The sequence below is a fragment of the Drosophila arizonae genome, chromosome 2 (assembly GCF_054131065.1).
Source record: "Drosophila arizonae isolate 15081-1271.41 chromosome 2, UAZ_ARI_1.0, whole genome shotgun sequence".
Lineage (NCBI taxonomy): Eukaryota > Metazoa > Arthropoda > Insecta > Diptera > Drosophilidae > Drosophila > Drosophila arizonae.
The window spans coordinates 9,526,119-9,550,190 of NC_142922.1; the positions used below are offsets into that span (position 1 = coordinate 9,526,119).

General features: G+C 42.3%; 3 protein-coding genes across 5 annotated transcripts in view; 2 read left to right on the top strand and 1 right to left on the bottom strand.

Annotated features, from left to right (window-relative positions):
- Nucleotides 1–12,580, top strand: part of 5-HT7 (5-hydroxytryptamine receptor 7) — a 62,956-nt gene extending 50,376 nt beyond the window's left edge. Inside the window, exons 3-4 of the mRNA XM_089461950.1 lie at nt 1,163–1,208; nt 8,201–12,580. Coding sequence (XP_089318076.1) covers nt 9,095–10,828 — 1,734 coding nt within the window. The 5' untranslated portion in view covers nt 1,163–1,208; nt 8,201–9,094 and the 3' untranslated portion in view covers nt 10,829–12,580. The remainder of the gene's footprint in view (nt 1–1,162; nt 1,209–8,200) is intronic.
- A 6,216-nt stretch (nt 12,581–18,796) lies between these two features.
- Nucleotides 18,797–20,125, top strand: Ctr1C (Copper transporter 1C). Of its 3 annotated transcripts, none has more exons than XM_018000571.2 (2): nt 18,797–19,078; nt 19,241–20,125. In XM_018000571.2, the coding sequence occupies exon 2, from the start codon at nt 19,291–19,293 to the stop codon at nt 19,993–19,995; it is 705 nt and encodes a 234-aa protein (XP_017856060.1). In that variant the 5' UTR covers nt 18,797–19,078; nt 19,241–19,290; the 3' UTR covers nt 19,996–20,125. The 3 variants fall into 3 exon arrangements, with proteins under 3 accessions (XP_017856060.1, XP_017856062.1, XP_017856059.1); XM_018000573.2 differs by having other exon boundaries at nt 19,269–20,125; XM_018000570.2 differs by having other exon boundaries at nt 18,798–19,078; nt 19,265–20,125.
- A 1,119-nt stretch (nt 20,126–21,244) lies between these two features.
- On the bottom strand, nt 21,245–23,818 carry LOC108609681 (uncharacterized). The gene has a single exon (XM_018001407.2). The coding sequence runs from the start codon at nt 23,531–23,533 to the stop codon at nt 21,371–21,373; it is 2,163 nt and encodes a 720-aa protein (XP_017856896.1). The 5' UTR covers nt 23,534–23,818; the 3' UTR covers nt 21,245–21,370.
- Nucleotides 23,819–24,072: the final 254 nt, after the last annotated feature.

Here is a 24,072-nt window from a genome sequence, read left to right on the forward strand (position 1 = left end):
TTGCACTTGCCACTTTAATAATTTATATAAATTGTTTGCATAGCACAGACATATGTAAATCGTCGATTAGCGGCTAACAAAGTTGCTCCAAACGGAAGCCATTAGGATGAGATAATCGACTGTTGTAATGTCTATCCCTCTGCCCGTCTGCGCCTCTGCCTCGCTGTATCCCTGTTAAAAATCAAGCGTAAACAGCGAGATTGTTCCTTGGGGCGTTCGTAATGCGGCCGAGAAGCAGATGTTGGGTTTGCAGTTGTCAGTTATTGTAGTTGCTTTTCTTGTTGTTGTTGTTTTTGTTGTTGTTAGTGCTGCTACACCAGTTGCATTTTTGTTATTTGTGCAACGTTCCACACGGCTGTCAGTCTGGGAAAACTACGCCTTGGAGCAGCTGCAGCTGCCAGCAGCAACTGCCATTGCGTCTTCCTCTATACGCATATCCTGCGCCTACCAAGTCTCGCATGCGGCTAAGCGTGACGTTGATGAAACGCATGCAACAGCTCAACTTGCTGGATGGCAGAAGCCAGAGGATGTGTGCCACAGCGGGCGGTGACATGGCGGTTTGATGTTGTTCCAAGCGAATTTCTTGCTGACAATTTCTTGTTAGCGCTGCTCATGTTGTGGCTGCACATGCTGGGTGCATGCATGCATATATGTGTATCTCTATCTCTCTCTCTCTCTCTCTCTCTCTCTCTCTCTCTCTCTCTCTCTCTGTGCGAACGTTCTAGTCGATAAATTTTCAATTTTGCAACTTTTGCTCTTGTATGTGCGTGTGTGGGCTTCCGCATTTTAGCCACACTTCAGCGCTGCACAGCATGGCGTATGATTGATGCCGTCTACAGAGTATTCCTGCGTCTACACACAGAAGTTAAGACATGCACACATACATACGCACATACAGCAGGCAACATATTATGTTTACATAACAAAAACAAATTTCTTGCTGCTTGCCCATTACTCAAGTATATTGAAGGCAGAAGGAGATGGAGTGAGAGAGGGGAGAGAGCGAGAGAGAGGGAGCTAAAAAGTGATTGCGAGGCCTTACGCAAAATTTTATTCTAAGTAAGCACGTGTGTTTATTATTGACGAAGTGTGTGTGCGTGTGTGTGTGCCTGTGCGTGTATTCTTTACTGCTTTAATTACATTATTTACTCTTTTATTTCAGTTATCTCTACATTGAAGCAGCTAACAGGAAGAGGAATAAGACACAGGTGAGTTAAGGCATTTCACGCATCTTTTATGCAAATATTCTTGAGGCAAAATTCAACTTGACTTTGCTCTAACAGAAAATTCAAAATGTTAAGTATATATAAACATGCAGTAATTTTAACTTGATTTTCGCTCTTACTTAACTCTTCTGTTTGATTTTCATCAAGTGATTTCGGTCTTTTTGGCATACACACAGCTTTCAACAATCGAACTTATGAAGTGCTTTCAGCTTATCCGGATTGCATCAAGAGCCAAGCAATTCAATTAGCGCTGCGAAATTTTATTTGGCAACCGCATAAAGAGATTTTATGACTTGCTCAGAGATCATGGCCAACATTTTGCTGCTTACGCTGAACCACATCGTTTCTCTCTTTCCACAGAATTCACAAAAGTTTATTGAGTGAAAAATTGTTGGCAGCAAAAGAAAAGGAATGCACTGTTGCACAATGTGTGCAGCAACGACAGCAGCAGAAGCAGGAGCAGCAGCAGCAGCAGCAGCAGATATTGCATTATATTGTGCAGTATATATAAATATCTATACAAAATTTGAAGCAGCCCTGCTTAAAGTGGAATTCCTGTCGAGAATCTGTCGAGTTTGACACAAATACAATCGCAATGTGAAGGATTGCGACAAAGATGCACATGAAGATATCTAACCAATTCCGACAGCACATTATTCAATATAAATCGCTTTGCATCGTTCATCAGTTAATTGATAGCAAACAGCATGCATTGTTAGACTTTTGTATTCAATGGCATTGAAGCCCGAATGAATTTGCTACGATGATGTCACAGCATGATGCCAGACAAATAACTTAAAATCAAATAAATAACCTTGATATTCAAATATGTGTACAATATATCATATATATATATATATATACATGCTCCTAGCACTTGGTATTTTAGCATTTTAGCCTTCGGTCTTGGGCAATGGCACAAACATAAATTTCCTATAAAAGGACAACAGCAACAAAATCATCATAGGCGCGATATTCTTTTAGGCGTTTTCCATAAGTCGGGGCCATAAATAATCACATAAAACAACAACATGCAAAACATGTTGGCATCGAATGTCAGCTTTGCTGCGACTCCTGCTGCTCCTCTCGCTGCTCTTATCCTGACAAAAGGAAACCCAAATGTGTATACATAAATACCATTTTTTGTTTGCTTGTTGTTGCTGCTGTTGGCAGAGGAAGCTACCAAACTGTACCCGCAATTTATGTAAAATTTAATGCTTTATTACGATACACGCACACAAACATATGCAAATCATATCACTCATACACGCCTACACGCCTACGCACGGCGAATCAGTTGTATGTATGCATAGCATTATCAAACATGAAACATGTAACGTGAAACACCAATGAAAATGTCAACCAAGAAACAAACACAGCAACAAAGATAACAGTAAAGATAAGCAATTTTCCTGTTGCCAAATGTTTTCACCGTTAGCCGTCCTCTCTACACATGTTTTGTGCACGGAATTTTATTATGCACACACAAAACTCAACACACAGACCCACACACACACACCCACACACCCACACACACACACACCCCTACAGACACACGCAGAAAATGTGTAGGCATTTAATGCCGGAATTCGTGCTACACTGCTCGACAAAATTTCGACCGAAAGTAATAAATATAATTATTAAAGTAAAAGTTAAACTTTTTATAAAGTTTACATTTTTCAGTCTCTTTTCATCCGTTAGCTTATCTAACAGTAATAATAATACGTATTACTTTGTCGCTTAACGCGTCTCATCGTGCGCTTGGCTGGCTGGTGTAAGTGCGCGCGGCATTAATATATGATTCAGAATAAACGCATTCATTATTTACAGGCAAGCAAAGCAAAGCAAGAAAACAAAATAAACCAGCGTCTGCTTGACACATAAACATCAAGTGCGCAACACGCCCTCAGCAAAGGAAATAAAAAGAAAATATTTGAAAATACATACGCGCATATACTATGCATTGTATGTATGTGAGCATCTATACGTGTAGACACTGAGAGGGAGCCGGGGCAGCGCGATGTGAAAAGGACACCAACGACGACGGCGGCAATTTAAAATTGCTGGCTTTTTAACTCGCATCCATTTACAGCAATTTTGCGTGTACCCTCGGAGCTCCATTGCTCTCCGGTGCTCTGGCGCCCCGACCATATGCCAATCAGTCCCGGCATGCATGTTTGACGTGTCAGATTGGAATTACATCAGGCACTTGGTGAATGGCAAATGACAGGAATGCTGGCAGGGATAACGAATTACATAAATAAGTAACAGGCTGGCAAAAAAATAGAAATAAAATAAAATAAAATTGAAAAAAAAGCCTTGCCAGACATGTTAAGAAATCAAATTTGATGACTCAATAATTGAAACCCGCTCAAGGGCAGACGCAATGTTGCGCATACGCCGTGTATAAGCGAGTTTAACGGGCTTAGCTGTGCGCTGGGCGTGTCTAGTCCGACACTCTAATTGACCCGGTTGTAGCCGAGCTAAAGCATCCTTCCTTCGCTTCCACTATCTGCTGCCATCTCTAAGCTTGAGTTACTTATTTCATGCATTTTGCACTGCAGCCACAAATCCGCGCGGATTTAAAAAGCTTTTTACAACTGAACAACAAAAAGCAACTTAATGCGCCCTGATGCGGGGCGGTTCTATCGTGGCATGCCTCAAAAGGAGGGCGACCGAACTGCGCTGCAGACCATGAAGCCAGCCCACATAAACCCCCCGAGCCAAGCCAAGCCAAACGTAACCAAAGAAACTGCATTGCTCTGCTTCATCTGCTTCATTGTCTTCTTCTTCTTCATCATCTTCTTCGTGTGTTGGCAATGCCTTTTGTGGTTTATTTTGCAGCTGCAATGGCTGCAGACTCTTTGTTTTGCTTCGAGAAAAAAACTGTTTCGCATATCGGGCAGGAATTAAGTTTACGCCCGTTGATTTTCAGCGCAGTTAATGGGCGGGCATCCAGTGCAGCTGCGCTGCGCTCAGCTCCTTTAGCCAGGCAGCTTTAAGTGCAGCTAATAACAATATAAGCAAAATAGCCAGAATCAGCAGACGCAATAAAAAATTATACCCCATAACGATAATAGTGCCAATTGACGGACTCAATAATGCGTAATGCCAAGAACTGAAATTAGCTGATCATTGCATAGCGGATAAACAGATAATTTTGTAAAAATTTGTTAATCGATTGAGAGTGTTTTTTTTATGGGCTGCTATTAATGTGGAACATTTTTCATCTAATAAACATGTTTACTTTATAAATGATTTTTATAGGCAAATCTATAATTTGCTTCTCTTTTATTCATACTATAAACCATTTTCATGCTAGTCTTATGAATAAAGCAATATATTATTTTGACTTCAAGTTTTCAGCTAGTAATTACCATACCTTAGTGTGACTTCGTTGATAACGATATTTCCTCAAGAGCCCTGCTAGCCTTGGAGTTGGCTTAAAATTTATAGATTTATCGAATATTACTTTATAAACTCAAGTTGCACAAGCTTAAAATATTAAGTGTAAAAGTTACTGGGCCATCTTCGTCCCTGCTTAATCAAAGTTTAAGCTTAAGCCCACTTTTTGCGCTTGGCTGCAATAAATTGTTAGCAAACCAATAAGAAAACTATTGCATTTCCTCTGCACTTTGCCAAACAAACAGGCGAAACTATGGAACTCGTACTGTACTTATTTAGTAACATTTATATTCCTGCCATTTCGGCTTCTATTTCTCTCTCCCTCTCTCTTTCTCTCTGCGTGTCTCTTTCGCTCGCTCTCTATATCCCACATTACTGCAGCGTACTGCGTGTTTTCCAGCCGTAAAGCAGGCAGACAGACAGACACGAAAAACTTTCGAAGAGACTGCGGTAAGCCCCAAGACGCTGCCACGTCGTCGCCGCTTTGGTTTCCAGAGCCGAAACCAGCGAAAATGCTAAATATTTGAAAAGTTCGGCAGAGCGGAGCTGAGGTTCCACCACCAGAAATGTCAACTAGCATAAAACTTATGGTAAATGGCCCGAGGCGTGGTCACAAAGCCGAATTTCGCGCAGGTACGAGAATCAAATAATACAAAAATAAAAAAAATAATTGCTCATACGACGCGTTGGCAGCAAATTATTTATGAACCGCCAGCGGCTTAGAAGCTTTTTAATATGAATAGCAGAATATGCAGGGGAGACGGCACTGAAAGATGATATAATCGTTGGCAGTTGGCAATAATTGGGTAGATGCCTGGCTTTTCGGCACACTCAGAGCGAGAGACATAATTAAATTCAATTATTTATGCGGCTGTCAGAGCAAAGTCGAGCAGACACGAAAATGTGAATCAACATTTGGGACAGGACTTACGAGCTGTCCGCAAATGCTTAAAGCGGCTTACACTTTGTTTGTTTGTTTGCTGACCAAATAATTGCGCCATTTGCGTCGACTAGCCGCTGTCACTTTTGCCTCGCCCCGCCTCAGCTCCAGCCGGGGTCGTCCACTGGGCCATTTGCCAGCTGATTAGCATAATCAACCAAAAGTTAGTCGAGCGCATTTCACATGCAAACTAGTTTCATACCCGCATTCACACATGCACACACACACATGCTCACTCACCTATGCAAACAGATATGTGGCTGAAAATTCAATTCGCCTCGCCAAACATGCTGTTGAAATAATCTCGAATATGAAAAATTCATTGAAAAATTATAATAATAAACAGCACAAAATAATTACTGCTCTGGCTGTAAAGAGTAAATAGATTTATTTACGCACAGTTTATTATCACATCAAAGCACGAGAACAGCTATCTGCACATGACGTAGCTGCAAATTTGCTATTTTATGAAAAATTAATGCAGAAGTTTGGATCGGCTTTGCCTGACTAGAAAATACTCTGTAAACAAAATAAAATTGAGTGAGATATTCGATATGTAAAATATGCGTGGGAGAAGTCAAAGCTCAGCTGTGATTGAGTGAGTATGTTAGGCATCTAGTTCTATAGACCTATTTCATCATAGCCTAGTACTAGAGATCGAAAAATACACAATAATAACATTTATGTATTAATTTTTGAGCTATGTAGATAGCAATTGCGACACATTTTAAGGACAAGCACAATTATCTTTTCCAAATCTTGAGATATATAGATAGACAAATAGTCCTTTCTATATCATGACAAGAATAATTTGAGCCACTTCTGGGTTGGTTTATTTATTTACTGCTTATTCATTCATTTATTTATTTAATTTTTTTTTTTTTTTTTTTTTTTTTTTTTAGTTTTTATATATTCAAACTGAGAGCTCACAGAAAGTTTAATGTGTATATTATAATCTAAATAAAAGCGTAAAAATATATTTTAATATATGCGCGCGTTATTCCGAGATGACAAACTTTTTTGATACATCTAGAGTGGCCATAAAAGCAGATATGTTTATTTATTTATATATATATTTCAATATTATTGAGTGACAAAAATCTGTATTTGGGGCTGCATTTTAGGCCAATATGAATCTATAGCTGCAAGGCATCAAATGTACATTCAGTAGACTAATCGAATTGTAGTTGCTGCTATAATTGAATACTTAACATTTCGAATATATATGTATATATATTTATAAACATACATATATATCCATCGGTATATATCCACCTATATAAATAACATTTTAAGCACCAACATTTAGTCGCAACAAAGTGTTTAACTTAAATGTTATTATTATTCTTAATTAATTCATTTTGTTTTAATTTAACGTTTGCGAGTTGAATTTCCCAATGCTTAAATGGCGCGGGCTCGACAGTAATTTTTAGCCACGGTAAATTCTACATTTCGTTTAAACAAATATTTACAAAGTTTAATTAAAATTTGCGAGCTTTTCCCACACCTCGCACGCTGTTTGATCTGCGAGGGGCGCATAACTTTCGCTTTACGTCGATTGGCAGCGCTTTAATGCTCCAACTAGTGGGAATTTAATATTCGTGCCACGCTTCAAAGGGCATGCTCAGGTGAATGGACACGGCGGCAGCTGGGGAAAGCTGAGCTCCTAGCTGAGCCCAGCTGCAGCTGTGGCAACGTCTGGCCGTCTAGACGCGCTTTTGAGTATATGGGCTCGATTGCCATTCTTGGCTGACTTCAATAAATTTTGTCGCTGAGACATGTGAGGCCACAATCGTTGCCACATTGCGCAGATGATGATGGGGGAATTCAATTAAGTCCTAAACGTAGAAATTTATATTTTTGCTCGCGGTTTTCGCTGACCGAAAAAACAAAAAAAAAACAAACTCTCACCAAAAAATAAATACCAAAACGGAAGCTGTAAACGGCTGCTCTTTGTTTATTTGCTACGCACAATCAAGTGCCGCGTATGGGGGCTGAGGGCGGGAGGCGTGGCAGCAGTACAACAATTCAATAATGGAAGGCAGTATGAAAATTAATGCAAAAGGACGCAGAAGGCAACTGCGGTCGCTGCCTTCTGCTTCACTTGTTTTATATGCGTCACAGCAAGAGAAGGCGATGATCCTAATGCTGATGCTGATGCTGGGGATGCTAATGATGATGTTGTTGATACCGAGAAAAACACATCTGCGTTTGGCCGGCGGCCTCTGGATACTCGAGGGACGGCCAAGTTTGTGTTTTATTGTTTTAAAATTTCTTCAAAAACTGTAACAACTGCTACCATCAAGAGCTTCACATGTGCACAGAGCAGAGCTGAGTCCGGGATGGGGCTATGTGTGCGAAACAAAGAAGTCTGGGAAAGCATTCGCAGTTCAAATGTCTGGACGGAATGAGGAAACGAAGAAAGTGAATTAGTAATAAATATACTTGGCTGTATTTAAAACAAATTTACGAGCATATTCTGATATATGTCGATCCCTAAGTACTATTAGTTATAATTAAATTTAAGAAAACACTTTAAAAATAAATTCAATTATTCAACGCATCTTCAGTTAATTCAATTGAGTTCGTTCAATTACAATTGTTGGCTTTCTCTTTCTTCTCTTTGCAGCCGCGCGACAATCAGAGTACAGCAAGCACCCTGAACAGAACATTCAGCTACTTATCTATATATATGTATATATAGATTTAAAGCCTGACACAATAATGATTCGGAGGAGTCTTTAAGTACGGCGGCAACGGCAGCGGCATCAACAATTACGGCAAACAGCCGTGAGCACAAAACATTTATTAAGCTGACCGCAAATAGCGTTTTATTAAGCATACGCCACATTAGCCCGTAGGCTGGCAGGGATGGACGGACGGACGGCCAAGCGCACATCAAATTAGTAATCAAGCATCACAAAAGCAACGCCCAGGGCCGACGTACACGGAATAAGCCTTGGCTGAGTCGTCTTCGGCTTCGGCTTCGGCTCCGGCTACGGGTCCGGGTCTGGGTCTGCCTGGAAGCTCAACTGCGAGGCAGACAGAACTAATAAGACGACTTTATTTTTATTGAAATTATGATTAATGACAGGAATATTGCACGACGGCGATGAAGAATCGTCGCATTGTCACGAATTAAGGGCACAAGCCCATTGACCATGATAATGATAATGACCATGAGCATCATGATAATGACGATGCCAGTGATGAGCATCACGCTAATGTTATTGCTGCGGCCAAGGCTCGAATTTTGACGCGTTTGTCAAGCCATGGACCAGACAGCGCACACAATGCTGATGATGATGAACTTAATCAAAGGCCGTTTAATGAGCGTCAATGCTGTTGACGCCGACGCTGTTGATTGCCGGTGTGCAAGCAACTACGAGAGCAGCAAGAACAACGACAGTGACAGCAGTAATAGCAATTAAGGTAAATTGCTCATACGACACGCTGTACGAGGCAAATTCTTATTTGCCAGGCACAAAGGGAAAGTGCAAGCACAAAAGAAATTCATAATTTGATGGCTTCGCCTGGGCAGCATTGCGTTGCAGCAGCAGCAGCAGCAGGAGCAGCCCGCCTACGACGCCATCAGCAACTTCAGCAGCACAACAACAACAGCAGCAACAGCAACAGCAATTACACCCGCAACAACAACAACAAACTGATCTCCACAGCCACACTGACGCTGCTCATACTCTGTCTGAGCAGCTGCATAGCCTACGCCACGGCAGCAGCAACGTCGACGGAACCGCCGTCCACAAGGAGCCCGGACAGCGGCCCTCTGAGCGATGATTTTAACAGCAGCAGCGCCTTCCTGGGCGCCATTGCATCTGCCGCGAGCTCTGTGAACAGCAGCCCCATTGCCATTGTCAGCTATCCGGGCATCACGAGCAGCACTCCGAATGGCAGCAGCAGCACGCTGGTGTCCATGTCCGACACCCCGCTGCTGCTGGACGAGCTGGCTCCCGGCGAGGAGGAGTTCGAGCTGCCGCCGCTGCAATCGGTGATAGTGAGCATCATCCTGCTGATTGTCATCCTGGGCACTGTGGTGGGCAATGTGCTCGTCTGCATCGCCGTTTGCATGGTGCGCAAGCTGCGACGGCCCTGCAATTACCTGCTCGTCTCACTGGCACTATCCGATCTCTGCGTGGCCCTGCTAGTCATGCCTATGGCTCTGCTGTACGAGGTGCTTGAGCGCTGGAGCTTTGGCACGCTGCTCTGCGACATTTGGGTGTCGTTCGACGTGCTCTGCTGCACCGCCTCCATACTGAATCTGTGCGCCATCTCCGTTGACCGCTATCTGGCCATTACCAAGCCCCTGGAGTACGGCGTCAAGCGCACTCCGCGGCGCATGATGCTCTGCGTGGGCATCGTTTGGCTGGCTGCCGCCTGCATCTCGCTGCCGCCGCTGCTGATACTGGGTAACGAGCACGAGGACGAGGATGGCCAGCCCATATGCACAGTGTGCCAGAACTTTGCCTATCAGATCTATGCGACGCTCGGCTCCTTCTACATACCGCTCTCCGTCATGCTGTTCGTCTACTACCAGATCTTCAAGGCTGCACGGCGCATTGTGCTGGAGGAGAAACGCGCCCAGACGCATCTGCAGCAGGCGATGAATGGCACCGGCTCGCCGCAGACGGCGACAGCTCCTGCCCTGCCGCACACTGAGCTGGGCAGTGGCAACGGCGCTGGCCATGGACACCGGCACAGCAGCATAGGCAACACCTCGCTTACGTACTCCACCTGCGGCGGTCTGAGCACCAGCGGAGGGGGATGCGGTGGTGGAGGAGGCGGCGTGGGCATTACGCATGGTCATCATGGCAGCGGCGGTGGCGTCAGCGGGTCAACGGGACTGCTGGGATCTCCGCATCACAAGAAGCTGCGCTTCCAGCTGGCCAAGGAAAAGAAGGCATCTACTACGCTGGGCATCATCATGTCCGCCTTTACCGTTTGCTGGCTGCCCTTCTTCATACTGGCACTGATCCGACCCTTTGAGACGATGCATGTGCCACCTTCGCTCTCCTCGCTCTTCCTGTGGCTAGGCTACGCCAACTCTCTGCTAAATCCGATTATCTACGCCACGCTAAATCGCGACTTTCGCAAGCCCTTCCAGGAGATACTCTACTTCCGGTGCTCCAGCCTCAACACCATGATGCGCGAGAACTACTATCAGGATCAGTACGGCGAGCCGCCGTCGCAGCGCGTCATGCTGGGCGATGAGCGGCATGGTGCACGCGAGAGCTTCCTGTGAAGCCAACGGATCTCTGGATACTTGGCTCTCTAAATATCTTTAGGTGTTGTACACGAATAAGCCAACAAATTACTGCTTGGCAAGGAATGCGAGCTACAGAAGCATCACCCTCTCCCACACTCACACAGACACACCGACCTATATGTACTATGTATGAGTATATATGTAACTGTATACCTATGAGTATTTTTTGTATGTAGTAGTGTTGCATAACGCAAACCATAATTACGATATATGATACAAGATAATTGATAAACGATAAATGTAGATGACTCCTCTAAATGTAACTGAACGTTGTAATTTTTAAATGTAACACTAAGCAATGAAGTGGTCTACAAACAGCAACCACTCTACACACACACACACAAAAACACATATACACAAGTACCCACCCAAAGACAACCAAGACAACTCGCACACACACACACTTACACTGAATACTGTTGCAAAACAATCGATAAGTATGTCTATAGATTTCATTCTTCAAGGTTTCTTTTTCTTAACTTTCGATTGTTTAGTCTATCGAATATCGATAGTTTTGTAGACACACACAGACACTCAAAACTCACATCACAAGATGGTTGTACCACTGTTAATCCAGAACAGGTTTTCACACGGTTCCTTTTTATGTTACTTAGTTCCAAAACAAGAGAACCGATTACAATCACAATCGATATCGAATCTATTGAGCCCACAGCGAGCGTAGTATAATTGCGATACTCAAACGGAGCCAAAAATTAAAATTAAATAAACACAAGATATTGTGTCATCTAAATTATACTTAATATACGATAACTATACAAACACATAAGTTCATATATATATGTAGTTAAACATGACAAAATGGTGTCTATAAACTGTGGAACTGTAAATAGGAAAACTCTACATATATCAGAAATCAAGCAGATACAGATCTATCCATGTCTGTGTGCAGCTCTGTCTCAGAACGTATATTTACTATACTCGTATAGCTAAAGCTCAATACTAAGTTACACTTAAATGTATTTATTAAATACTTTCTGCAATAATTATATTAAACCTTTGTTTTATCTTATCTTCTTGTGTATTTGTAAAAAGTCACGCCTCTCTGTGATACCAAACATTAAGCATTACATTTTTATGTTTAGATCAACTGCATTAAATTATAATATAAATTACTAAATAATACTAACTAGTTACTGCTAGTTTATACGAGTACTAACTACACATATAGATACTATATGAATATATGAATAAATATATACATATATATACATTATATACATTTACAAATATCTAGTCTGGCTAAGTCTATTATGTGTGCGTGTTTTTATTGTATGTACGATATGTCTGCGTTAAGCACATGATATTCAAACATAAAACCGAGTTACGTATGTGTACTGTATGTTGAAATACAAAAATAACAAAATACCAAAAAAAAAAAAAAAAAAAAAAAAAAAAAAACAAGTAAATAAAACACAACTAATTCCCCCCACACAGACACAGACAAATCCAAATCCTAAATGGAATGAAAGGAGCATGACAAACTAAGCGCATCTAATGCTATGCATCACAGAGCTAAAGTTCTGTAAACAAAAGATAATATTAAAGAAAACAGAAATAAATAAACAAAACTATTTGAAATACTTTCAAGTGAAGCTTACAAAACTGTAAAATTGCATTTGAATTCTGCTTCCCACAGCTGCAAGTGCAAAATAGACACAAAATACAAAAAAAAAAAAAAAAAAAAAAAAAATCATAAAAAAAAAACAAGAGAATATCTACAAATAAAACTAAATATGAAAACTGAGCAGAAATTAAAGCATCAAATAAAAGGCAACCTTATAAATGTAATCCCAACCGACTTTCTTATTCACTTATTTGGCTCGTTTGGCAAATTTATACACCATTCTGTATTGTCGTAAGTTTTGCGTAACTTTCCCAGCTTGCAGCCAACTTTTGCACTCCGCTAACTATAACTATACAATATACTGCAAAACATTCAAAGTTCCTTGAATCAATTAGCTTTAAGTTCGGAAAGTTGCACAAGTATTTCGCAGCTCATCGGAAAAAGGCAACAAAGCAAATTAACTTTTAAATACACATATTCAATTTCATAGGAACCTAGGCTGAGCTGAAAGCTTTGAACAACTCTGATAATCCTTAGTAATACTCGTAAAATTCCACTTTACAATATTTGAGCTCATTGTTAGCTCATGTAACATTAACAAGGAAATTTACTAAACAGTTTTTAGCACCAACTTTGACAGCAATTTGATTGAGCTTATATGAGGTATTTAGTTGATAGAATAAATAAGATGAGAATGTTGTCACTGCTATTAATAATTAAGTAATTACATAGTTCACGATTAGAGCAATTCAAGCTGTGCAGGAAATATCGAAATAACCTGTTTGCATATTAGTTATATGCTATATAAGGTTCTCAGTCAATTGTCGCACGCATAAAATTAGAATAATTCAAATTAACTGGTTCGAGTTTTGGTTAAAAATTGGTATTCAACTCGGATTTCGATGTCATGTATATGAATGAGTTCACACTAATCTGTATATAAAGCTGATTGGGCACTTGCAATGCGAAAAGGGACAGAGAGGGGGATAGAAAGGGAAAGGGTAAAAAGTTATGCAGCAGCTGTCGAGTGTCGCAAACTGTGCTTCAAAGTGTCAACTGGATGCACAGCTTAACAGACTGTGAGGAATTAAAAAAAAGAGAGATAAAAAATGAATAAGAACCATATGTCCATGTGCAGTGTTTATTTGTTAGTCAGGCGAGCGAGTTGAGCAAACGTGTAAAATGCGCGGAAACGGATGTGAAACCGAGTGAAACATTGTGAAAAATATCAAATAGCAAATGATAAAAAGCAATAACAATAACAACAACAGCAAACATTTGTTGAGCTGGAAGCAAGGGAAGCGCGTAGCATGCAAATACGTGCATGTCTGCAAGCGTTCGTATTTGTATGTGGTATCTGTGCATGATTTGAGCAATAGTTTGGGTTAGAGAAAAACTAAAGCAACGGCTGAAGCAGCAGGAACTGACACTTGGCTGGATATCAAGTGTGTGTGTGTGAGTGTGCTAGGGGCGTGCAGTGTGCTGTAGCTGGAGTCACACACTCTCTAAAAAGGCTTGACAATGACAAAGTGATCTTCCGGCGCCAACTACTCGCTGCTCCTGGTTGTTGGCTGCTGGCTGCTTGCTGCTTGATGCTTGCCTGCTTGCCTACTTGCTCTTGACTGCTTGCTGTTGGCTGCTGGGTGCTTGCTGATAAATGATGATTTTACGCTCGCTCGTTGCCTAGCCCCAGCCATGTTACAATGCCACTTTATGAGCTGCGCCGGCTGCCAGACCCAATGGCGGCCATGCCAAGGACAAGCAGCGCATCGCCCGCAAGAGCTACGGCAGCTACGGCGTATGTGTGTTACTACATACCTTAAACTATTTGTGTTTGTAAGCAGGGTGTGTTGTTTGTGTGAATATATATTGTAGAGCTAGAAGACGGTATATATATATATATATATATATATATATATATATATATATATATATATATATATATATATATATATATATATTTGTAGGTTGATATAACCCCGCCTCTCACTACTTTACTCTCATATACTACATATAGACCATACCACACAATCAATTAGTGTAGACGCGTTCTCATCTAAAATCCTCCCTCTTTTTTCTATATTTGATACTCAATATTAACCTTGAATGACCCTGGTTGTTGAGGGTATCTTCCTGTCGTATACTGCTTTCAGCATTCTGATGGATTTTTTTCTGTTCCATGCTTTTCGGCTACTTCACCCTGCAGCTAAGCGGATTTTATATTCAAATAGCGAAGCGCGCTGCTATTCATGGAAAAAAGAGCTAAAGAGAGAAAAAATGAGCTGACGATTGCAGCGAAATTACCGTTGCTGCTGCTGTTTCTATCGTACCGTATCGCTAGCAGTAAAGTCTGCAGTTTTATGAGCACTTGGGAGCTTTTTTTTATTATTTTGGAATTTGCTTCTTTTTTTTCTTTTTTGTGACACTAATGCGACGTTTATGAAACATTCGCAGCAACGATTTCTTGTCAAATGATTGTAAAAAGTTGAAAAAGAAGATAGAGAACGGAAAAAAAGCTGTTTAGCAATTTAGAAAAATGCGCTTATGAAAATGTCTGCGATTGTCAGCATTGTCCATGAAGCGCTAACAACTATTGAATCATAAATCAGTTGAAACGTTCAGATACGGAGGGGATATAAAAAATACACACATGTAAGAAGCATTTGTCGGCAAGCTGCCAGAACCGAACAGAGAAATAATGAAAAAACAAGCAAGCAAAAAAACAGAGAAGAAAACTCAGAGTGCTGCTGGAAATTCTAAGTGATATGCGTTGGAATACCCTTTAAAGAAGAGGAGAATTATACATATGAGAGCGCTTATATTGCTCTTATTTTTCCATATAACAAAACAAGGGTATTATTATAAAACATTATTGCAAACATTGTACAACATTACGTATACGTAATTTATTTTTGTCGAGAGTATGAATACTTAACTTGCAGCCAAGCCACAAGCTGACCTAGCTATATATAGGCACAGCACACTGACTCCAGCTACCTATTAACCATTTTTATGGTCTAAGGGCGTATATGGTCCAGTGTCACGTAACAAATGCCCAATTGAGCTAAATGGCAACCCAGTTTTATTTCAGTTGTAGTCTTGCTGAAGGCCGTGTGTACATCTGTGTATGGCTGTGTGTTTGTGTGTGTGGGTGTGGGCCAAATTGGTTGGCTGACAGGGGGTAAGCACTAAAGTGACTGATAACAGTGTCGATAATCGATAGAGTGTTGCAAGTGGCAACTGTGTTGAATTATTTCGAACAAATTGGCAGCACTTTGAAGTGAAAATGACCCGAAACGATATGAGCTCGAATTTCAGCAGTAGAGCCGGCCGGTCAATTCTATTTATACACATATATATTTTTGAGTCAAAGCTCTTAGGTTTCATCTTAAATTCAATAAATATTAGAGCTGCTATTTACTCGGCACATTTGATACTTTACTTCGGGAATTCAATAACTCAAATTTGAAGTAATTGTATTTGCTAAAAAGGTATTAGGTTAATCAATTATTAAGCTAATATGTGTGTACATTTGAAAGCCTTGTCATAGCTCATATCAAAAGAATTTAAATTAAATAGCTGAATCGATTCTTATTTTCAATTATTTTATTGTTATTAACTCGATTTCTAATTGTAATTGGATTTGTGCATAATTACAGGGCATTTTGCAAACCGATGAATTTCAATTATTTGAGTGCAAAATTGTTGGTCTGGCAAAGTGAAAGCAAATATTACGTATACGTATATGTAAACTTTCACTTACAAACTTAAAATTAATTTTAAAATCATTTTCAATTAAATGAAATACATAAAATGAAGTTATTTTTCAATTATTTGACCATTTCAAGTGTAGTTTCGCAATATTACATTTCTAATTATTACGTTACAATAATATATAAAATGAACATATTATTGTTGGTGTGTATAAATGTTACCAAATATTGTGTATACGCCACACGCGCCTCAGCAACAACCCAAAATGTATGCAACATTCAAATGGTAAGCTGAACAACACAAACACACACACACACACACACAGACAGAGGTGCGCACATTTATCAAAATGTATTCAAAAGCAAATTATGTAAAATGTTTGAAGTGCCGAAAACTGTATTTCAACAACGATTGAAATCTGTAGCTGTCATACCTGGCCCGCACAACCCGGTCGCACCGCCTTCCGCTAAACAAATTTTATTTAATGCGCTGTCAGCCCACGGCGCTTGCGTCACCCGGCCAAAAAAAAAAAAAAAAAAAAAAAAAAAAAAAAGCAAATGCAAAAAATGAAGAAAAAAGTGAAATATCAGAATTTGTACAAAATTAAGTTGATTAAATGGACTTAGCAGCGCGATTACACGCAAGGCTGCCTTAGAGCTGCCTAAAAGGGAACACAGCGCTCGACTCTGAAATGCTATGCGTGTTGACTGGGCCGGCGAAGTATTCTTTTCACAACAGCACAACGTCAGGACAATAACAACAGAGTGCGGCGGAAAAAGGAAAATTGTAAGGAAAAAAACATATTTTTCATTTCATTCCCTTTGCATCGCTCTGGCCATTGACAGGCGGACGGCCAAGTGAACAACGGACAGCAATGAGCCGAAACTTGGGCCATTGAAATCTGTGTCCCATGGGAAACGCTGCGCCTCGAAGCCATTAAGAGGCGCATGATTAACGCTTTGCTCACCAAGACAATTGATAAAGAATAGAAGCGCAGCTGGGCCGCAGACAGCCCAAAATGGAACCGACTATCTATGCCAGCTCAGTAGGGAGTCGCTAGTCGAGAGTCGAGAGTCGAGAGTCGAGAGCTGAGAGTCAGCAACAAAAGTCAATGCAGCTCCTCTCAAAAGGCAAACTAACTTTGTAATGAAGCTTGTTTCAGATAGCGAGATTAATGTCTGCTCGTAAATCTATATAAACTACTATGTGCTATGGCAAAAATAAAGAGAAATTCCTCTAGCTTAATCTTTATCATATGTACATATAGATCAGAGTGCTCTGACTAGTCAGTCAGCTTTAAGAGACAGAGAATTCAGTAAAACTCTATCAGATTGTCAACAAACTAAATTTCAGAAAGATCTATAAAACTGAGGCGAGCTATGAATAACTCATTTAGCTTGAATTAAGTTCTCGAGTATTTGGACAAGCCCTAAACAAGCACGGCCTCCGGTTTAATATAATTATTCCATAAATAATGATAGAGTGTTTAAGATTCCGCAAGTTTTATGGTCACGTTTTCTCTTTGAGCTGACAATTAAGCGGCGACGGAAACGGAAGCTCGCGAGCAGCCATAGAGAAAGAGCATTTAATGCAGCGCTTACATTGTTTTTGCGCCCGCCCTGCTGCTGTTCCTGTTGTTGCCGGCTTTGGCATTGTTTTTAGCCAGTTCACAAAATATGTTGTGGCCTGCCCCTTCGTTCCCTCGCGCTTCTGCTCCCAACCCTGTCAAGCGTTTTTCTTACTGCTGCTGCAGGCGTGCAGAATGATTAATGTGGCCGAGCACAAAACACAGGCATTAATGGGCGGTCAGCGGAATGCGCTCCAGCTACATTTTTTATACATATTTTTATATATCTTTTATTTTACGTGCTGACTTCCAAAACTCGAGCAAATTGCGGCACTTAGCGAAGTATGTACATGTCTACACAGATATGAGATGCCTGCACGTTCAGTGCAACGCATCAGCGAGACGGAGACACCGAAATTAATGCTGGAGCGGAGTGTGAGACTGAGCACAGCACGGCGTATGATTAATCTGTTGTACAATCTAATGGGCAGCTCGTGCCGCTCGTGACTTGAAGTGAGTAGAAGTGCGCTGAAGTGAGCTGCTAGTGACGTAGCTCGAGCCAGCTCGTCCAACTTAATTTAAAGGCTCGCCGTTCCATTGGCTTGCTTAAATCTTTATTAATATGCAAGAAGCCAGAGCTTCTACTGTTCGTCGCCGAGCACCATGAAAAATGGTCGCCATTAGAGCCAGCAAATTTGCCGTCTTCTAGCAGCAGCGGCTTTCGCATCAACAACAACTGCATTGATTTTGCAGCACGTAGCTGATTCCGTTCGCCTGTAGACTGAAATGTGGCCCAGACCAAATTCCATTTATGTTAATGATTCGGGCATTGCGAACCGCATGAGAATTTCATGTTGGCAGCAATTTGAGGCGCACTGCACTGAATGAGCAGCCATAAATTGTGGCCTGATTGACACGACTCGATATGCCAGGCCCGAAATAAGCCCCCAATTGCATGCACTGAATGATATGATGAATGCAGGAGAAGCATAGCTTGATAGAAGAATAGATAGTTTTGCATGTAAATAGACTTTGCGTCAGATACTGATTTAGCACTAATGAATAGGCTTAGTAATCTTCTTCTTCTTGAAACTGAGAGCTCTCAGTAGGTTCCGAATATTTAAACTGAAATTATCAGCTTTCAATTCAAGTTTAAATATTTCCATTTTGCACAATTTTTAGAACGCTAATTATTGCAGCAATTATTGAGATAATGTCCTGATATAATTGAAAGCCGCGTATCTTTTGCAGATAGTTTCAAAATTCACAAAATTTGCATGTCTCGGATAGTAAATTCCAGTAAATTTTCAAGAGCTTGTAAATGCAACAAGTTCTTGAAAAGCCAGAGAGTAGATATCGAGTGAGTGGCAAAGGGTGGGAGGGCGTGTTCGCTTCAGCTCAGGCGAAACTTAACAAAATTTAAATTGGATTTCGAGCAGAAGTCAGAATTTAGATTACTTCCGAACACTGTCACCAGAAAAACGAAATGCTTACAAAAACTGTAAAAATATTAATATTTTAGTCGCTTACATGTCGCTTTTATTAGGTAGGCCTTGGACGTAACCGCACAGCATGGATTTGCGTTACGATAGGGTCCAATTTCCGACTGGTTTTACTCGCGACTCCCGGCACGATCATTCACACGAACACCATGAGGCGGCATCGTCCGGCCAGGCAGCAGAGCGACAAACGGAGAATCCACAGCCGGAGCACTCCTGCCATGGCAGCGCAGGACACGGCGGATCCATGGTCTTCCATGTCGGCAACAGGGAAACAATTTTGTTCGGATTCTGGACCACAAGCACTACTACATCGCTGGTACTCTCCTGCCTAATCGTTTTCATAATAGCCATCGGATACGAGGCACTCAAATGCTATCGGGAGTGGTTGAAAAAGTGCTACAAGAAGCGCCAGGAGGGCGGCAGTGATCGAGGCGGCACCACGACCACTCAGCTGGCGCCGGCACCGACGTTGATCGATGCCTATTCGTCGCCGCTGTCCCCTGTAGTGCCGTCGGGAGCAGGAGCAGGAGCGGGAGCGGGAGCGGACCAGAGTCAAAATCAACGGCCGCCGCTGACAACGCGAGTGCCCTGGCTGGCGCCCATTCACTGGTATCAGACGCTGTTGCATATGCTTCAGGTGACCATCTCGTTTCTGCTGATGCTCATCTTTATGACATTCAACGTGTGGCTCTGTATAGCCGTTGTCCTGGGCGCCGGAGTGGGATACTTTATATTTTTCGCTAGGAGTGAAAATGTGTCCGACCACTGCAATTGAGGTATTCCCGTCCATTCCAATATCCAATGCCTGTCTGCACTCCACTGTCTATATGCTTTCTGTGTTGTCTATATGCTTGTGCTAATGTATTTTTCTAATTAAACCAAGTTATAAAAATATCATAACAAAAGTGGCTACCAGCCGCCCGCTCGTCCTAATTGTTCATGTTTATGGCTCGTAAAACAATGACTGCAGCTACCGAATAACCGACGAGAGAGACCAGAAAAAAACAAAAACAAAAACCAAAAAAACAACTGTGAATTCGCTAAATAACAAAGAGGAAAGTGAACCGAGCCAAGGCAGTGCTGCCTGCCCTCGTGGTCAGCTGGGCGTATACGTAATCTACACCAAATAAAAATGGCAGACAAAGCTCTTCCTTTTATCCTTCTAATTACATAAGTAGAGCTCGAGCAGCATCTGCTCCGCTGCCCCAATAGGGGCAGTGTATGCCGAATTCGTTCAATTTAAACGCACATTATCTTTCTCTTTGCGTAGCTATCTTTAGCAGCTTTATTGCCGTTTTACGAGCCCGCGCCCGCCCCCTCTCCCATGCCCACATTTCTATGTACATACAATGTCTACATAACATGTATATATATACATATTTATTTATATTTACCTGCTCAGTTTTTATTCCAGTTTGTGTCTGACGTTTTCATAATGCCCGCAATTATGAGGGTGATAAACCTTTGGCCAGGTTTACTTGCGCGCTACCAGTGGCCATTTATCGGCGCTTGCCAACATTCAATTAATATTTTAATAAGCTGCCTTTATGCCATTTGCCATTTGCCAAGCGGATAACGCAATTTGGCTTTAATACGCCACGCTGCACATGAAAGCATGCAGCGCAGTCGAGGCGCAGCCGAACTGAATTCAGCTTTAATAATTTACACACATGTATACAAGTGCATTTATGTGTGTGTGTCTGTGTGTGTGAGAGAGTGGGCAGAGGGCATATAGCTTGACCCATGGGTCAAGCTGTGCAGCAGCGGTCGGAGTCAAAGCGGAAGCGGAAATGCGTTCATGCATGCCGATTTGAGCCGCCATCGAGTCCGGGCTGACGTCCATCAGACATCACCCTTTCAACGGAGCCTGATTAATGAGCATGCACGTATATAGTACGATAAGACGATTATGAGCTATTGCGCTAATGAATTATAACTGTTTAGCGATTGCGCAACATAACTTCTTCTGCAGCAGCGCATTCAAATGAACTCGCACTTGACCGAACAAATCCGTATGCCATGGATTTCTCTTTCTATTGGGGGCGGTGTGTGGAGGCCAGGCTAGCCAGACCTAGATCGCTTTATTGCCAGACAGTAAATACCCTTCAATTTTGTTACATTGTATCTCAATTTCACATCAGTTTGCCGCACTACCAGTCCCTGAACTGAGAGGGCATATACGTGAAATATATTTTATTTGTCGGCGTATTCTGATGGCCGCCCATGGCAGAGTAGAATATACGACCCATCTCCAAAAAGGACAAATAGAATTGTTTCGAATATTTGTTCCAGTGCTGCTTCAGTGTCTTGCGATTGGCATTGTGGGCGGGAAAGCCCGTGGCCTTTCCGTTCAGTCCCAAGGTCCGCAGGCGCTTTATCTGCACAAAGTTATTCTTCAGCATGTGCATCACGTTATTCATGACAATTTTGGCCTGGTTGTAATTGCGCCTGCACTCCAACTGGGAGTATCGCTTGCCGTAGCGCGCTCGGATCCACTCGAGTAGCAGCGGCACGTGGTGCACCTCGGGCAGCGTGGGCAAGACAAAGCGCCGATCATGGGCCACCCGGTCCAAGCCCCTGCGCAGCAGATCCCGCATCAGGTCCAGGTCGTCGGCATCGTAATAGGTGTACCCCAGATCAATGCGATTGGCCGCGTCACTTTTGAGAGAATTCCAATGCGCCTTTTGATACTCTTTCTCGAATAGGTCGGTGCCCTCTTTGAAACGGCGTTTGACCAAGCGATCTACCAATGCGTCTATCTCACAATTGCGATCCTCCGGAATTTCTTCTAGCTCATCAGCATCGTCCTTGAGCGCCTTGATGACCGCCGACTTTATTTGTTGCTCCTGTTCGTCCTTCTCCTCGCCTTTGAAGGCGTCAAAGAGCTTGCGGTAGTTGAACTTGTGGAACCCAGCATCCGAGCTCAGCTCAAAATATTTGCTGCCACAGCAACACTGGCGTCGAGAGCGTTCCTGGGTCTGAACCTTCTCCCTCTCCACGCCAGTGTCACTCCATCGCAGCTCTGAGTCTCGTTGACCATCTTTTCGTGGCCGTATCTCATCGCAGCTTTGAGCACATTGGCATTCCTGTACCTCTTTGAGTTCGAGCTCATTAGGACTGTTGTCCACGACTGTGGGTGGTACGCAATTATCTGGTAAATGGAGTCCTAAGCGGGAATCAATAATCCTACACAGATCATCGTCTTCCATCCTGTCAATATCGTCCTTGCTGAGGTAAATAAATCCCGGGTCACATGGATCCATAATTAACCGCTTCCTGATAGCTGCGACTCGCTCCTTCTTAGTCAGCGCACGAAACTCGGCCAGATAACGCTCCGACATGCGGTCCAGGTCTTCTAGAACGCGACGACGAGTATTCTCTCGCCTCTTGAAGTCCACATCCATGAATCGGTTGTGCAGGTCTCGTTTGAGCATAGCCAGATTATCGCTTAGCGACTGCTCCATTTGGTTGATGAGCTTGTGATGTTCGCACAGCGAAGTCAAATCAGCATTCGGACGCTTTTTCGATTTCAGCTTGCACAGAATGTTTTCAACTTCTTTATTTAGCACCGATCTGGCAACACGTTCCGAATGATTGAAGGTGTATTTGGCAAACCAACGGGACTTGAACGAGTGATGCATAAATTGCGGCTCGACTGTGGGCAAGGGAATCGGCTGCTTCGGCCGATGAGCGAAATGTCGCCGCTGTCGAGGGATGGGCAATAAGATCTTCTCGAAATAGGGCGAGTGGACGTGCATTGATTTTGACTGGATCTGGGCGAGTTCCTTATTCAGATCGTTCATGAGCTTCGTTTGGCTCGACTTAAAGCGACCCACCTTCACCTGGTCCTGCTTCATTCGTATAGCCACCGACTCATGCGGCAGCGGCAACACGCGTTCCAGTTCACTCAGAGTCGGAAAGAGATCCAGCCAGAAGATGGCGGACATGATTATGCGCTCGTTGAGCTCATAGATGACCTCATGGTTCTTCGTCTTGTAGTACATCTCCATGAGGAACCACAGGAAGGCCACGTCGTTGCCGCGGCTCATCTGCAGCAGTCGATTCAGTCCGCTCGGCGGTGGCCGCGGTACTATGCCCAATTTGGCCAGCAGACGGTGTGATCGATGTGTGCTACACTGTAAAATATCATCGCCCAAGGCGCGCCTCAGGCCATTCGCGGCGGCCAATTGGCCCTCTGAGAGGCCGCAGTACCACAAGGGCCCCTTTATGGCTTCGTCTCCGATCTGGCTGCGGATGAACTGATAGATGTGCATCACCTGCTGGGTCATTTCCGGATCGTACGTGAACACCATCTTGTCGAGGCACGAAAATTCAATTGAAATTTCTAAAAATTACTTAAGACTTTGATGAAATCAAATTCAAATCACAGGAATTTCAATTCACAATTGATCCGAAATAGTTCTGATCGTATAATGATAATGGAGTGGCTTGAATTCAGAGCAGTTTATCAGCTATAAATATAGACCATTTCGAGTACAAATTCTCTTCATCTCAATCATCACTTTATTTAACTCTCTTAGTCTCTCTTCCGAAATCGAATTTAATTTAGGATATCTCCTTCCGAAATTGAATTTTATTTGAGATCATTTTTGACAGTTGTCAAATTGGCCACAGATACAAACTAATTAAGGATTCGGGTATTGTCCTGATCAAGGCGAGGCACAAATATTTCTAGGTAAATGCGATTTGGCCAACAGCCACAGCCATCAACTATGGCATATATATACATGTATATATATTAGAGTGTGTGTGTGTGTGCGCATGTGTGTCTGCTCGCCTTGAGTGTTTGTGACAATTTGCTGGTCCTTTGCAGCCCGCAGAAGTACATCAT

Excerpts from the sequence above, each read along its gene's own strand:
- Ctr1C (XM_018000571.2), top strand. The coding sequence starts at position 19,291 with ATGGATTTGCGTTACGATAGGGTCCAATTTCCGACTGGTTTTACTCGC.
- LOC108609681 (XM_018001407.2), bottom strand. The coding sequence starts at position 23,533 with ATGGTGTTCACGTACGATCCGGAAATGACCCAGCAGGTGATGCACATC.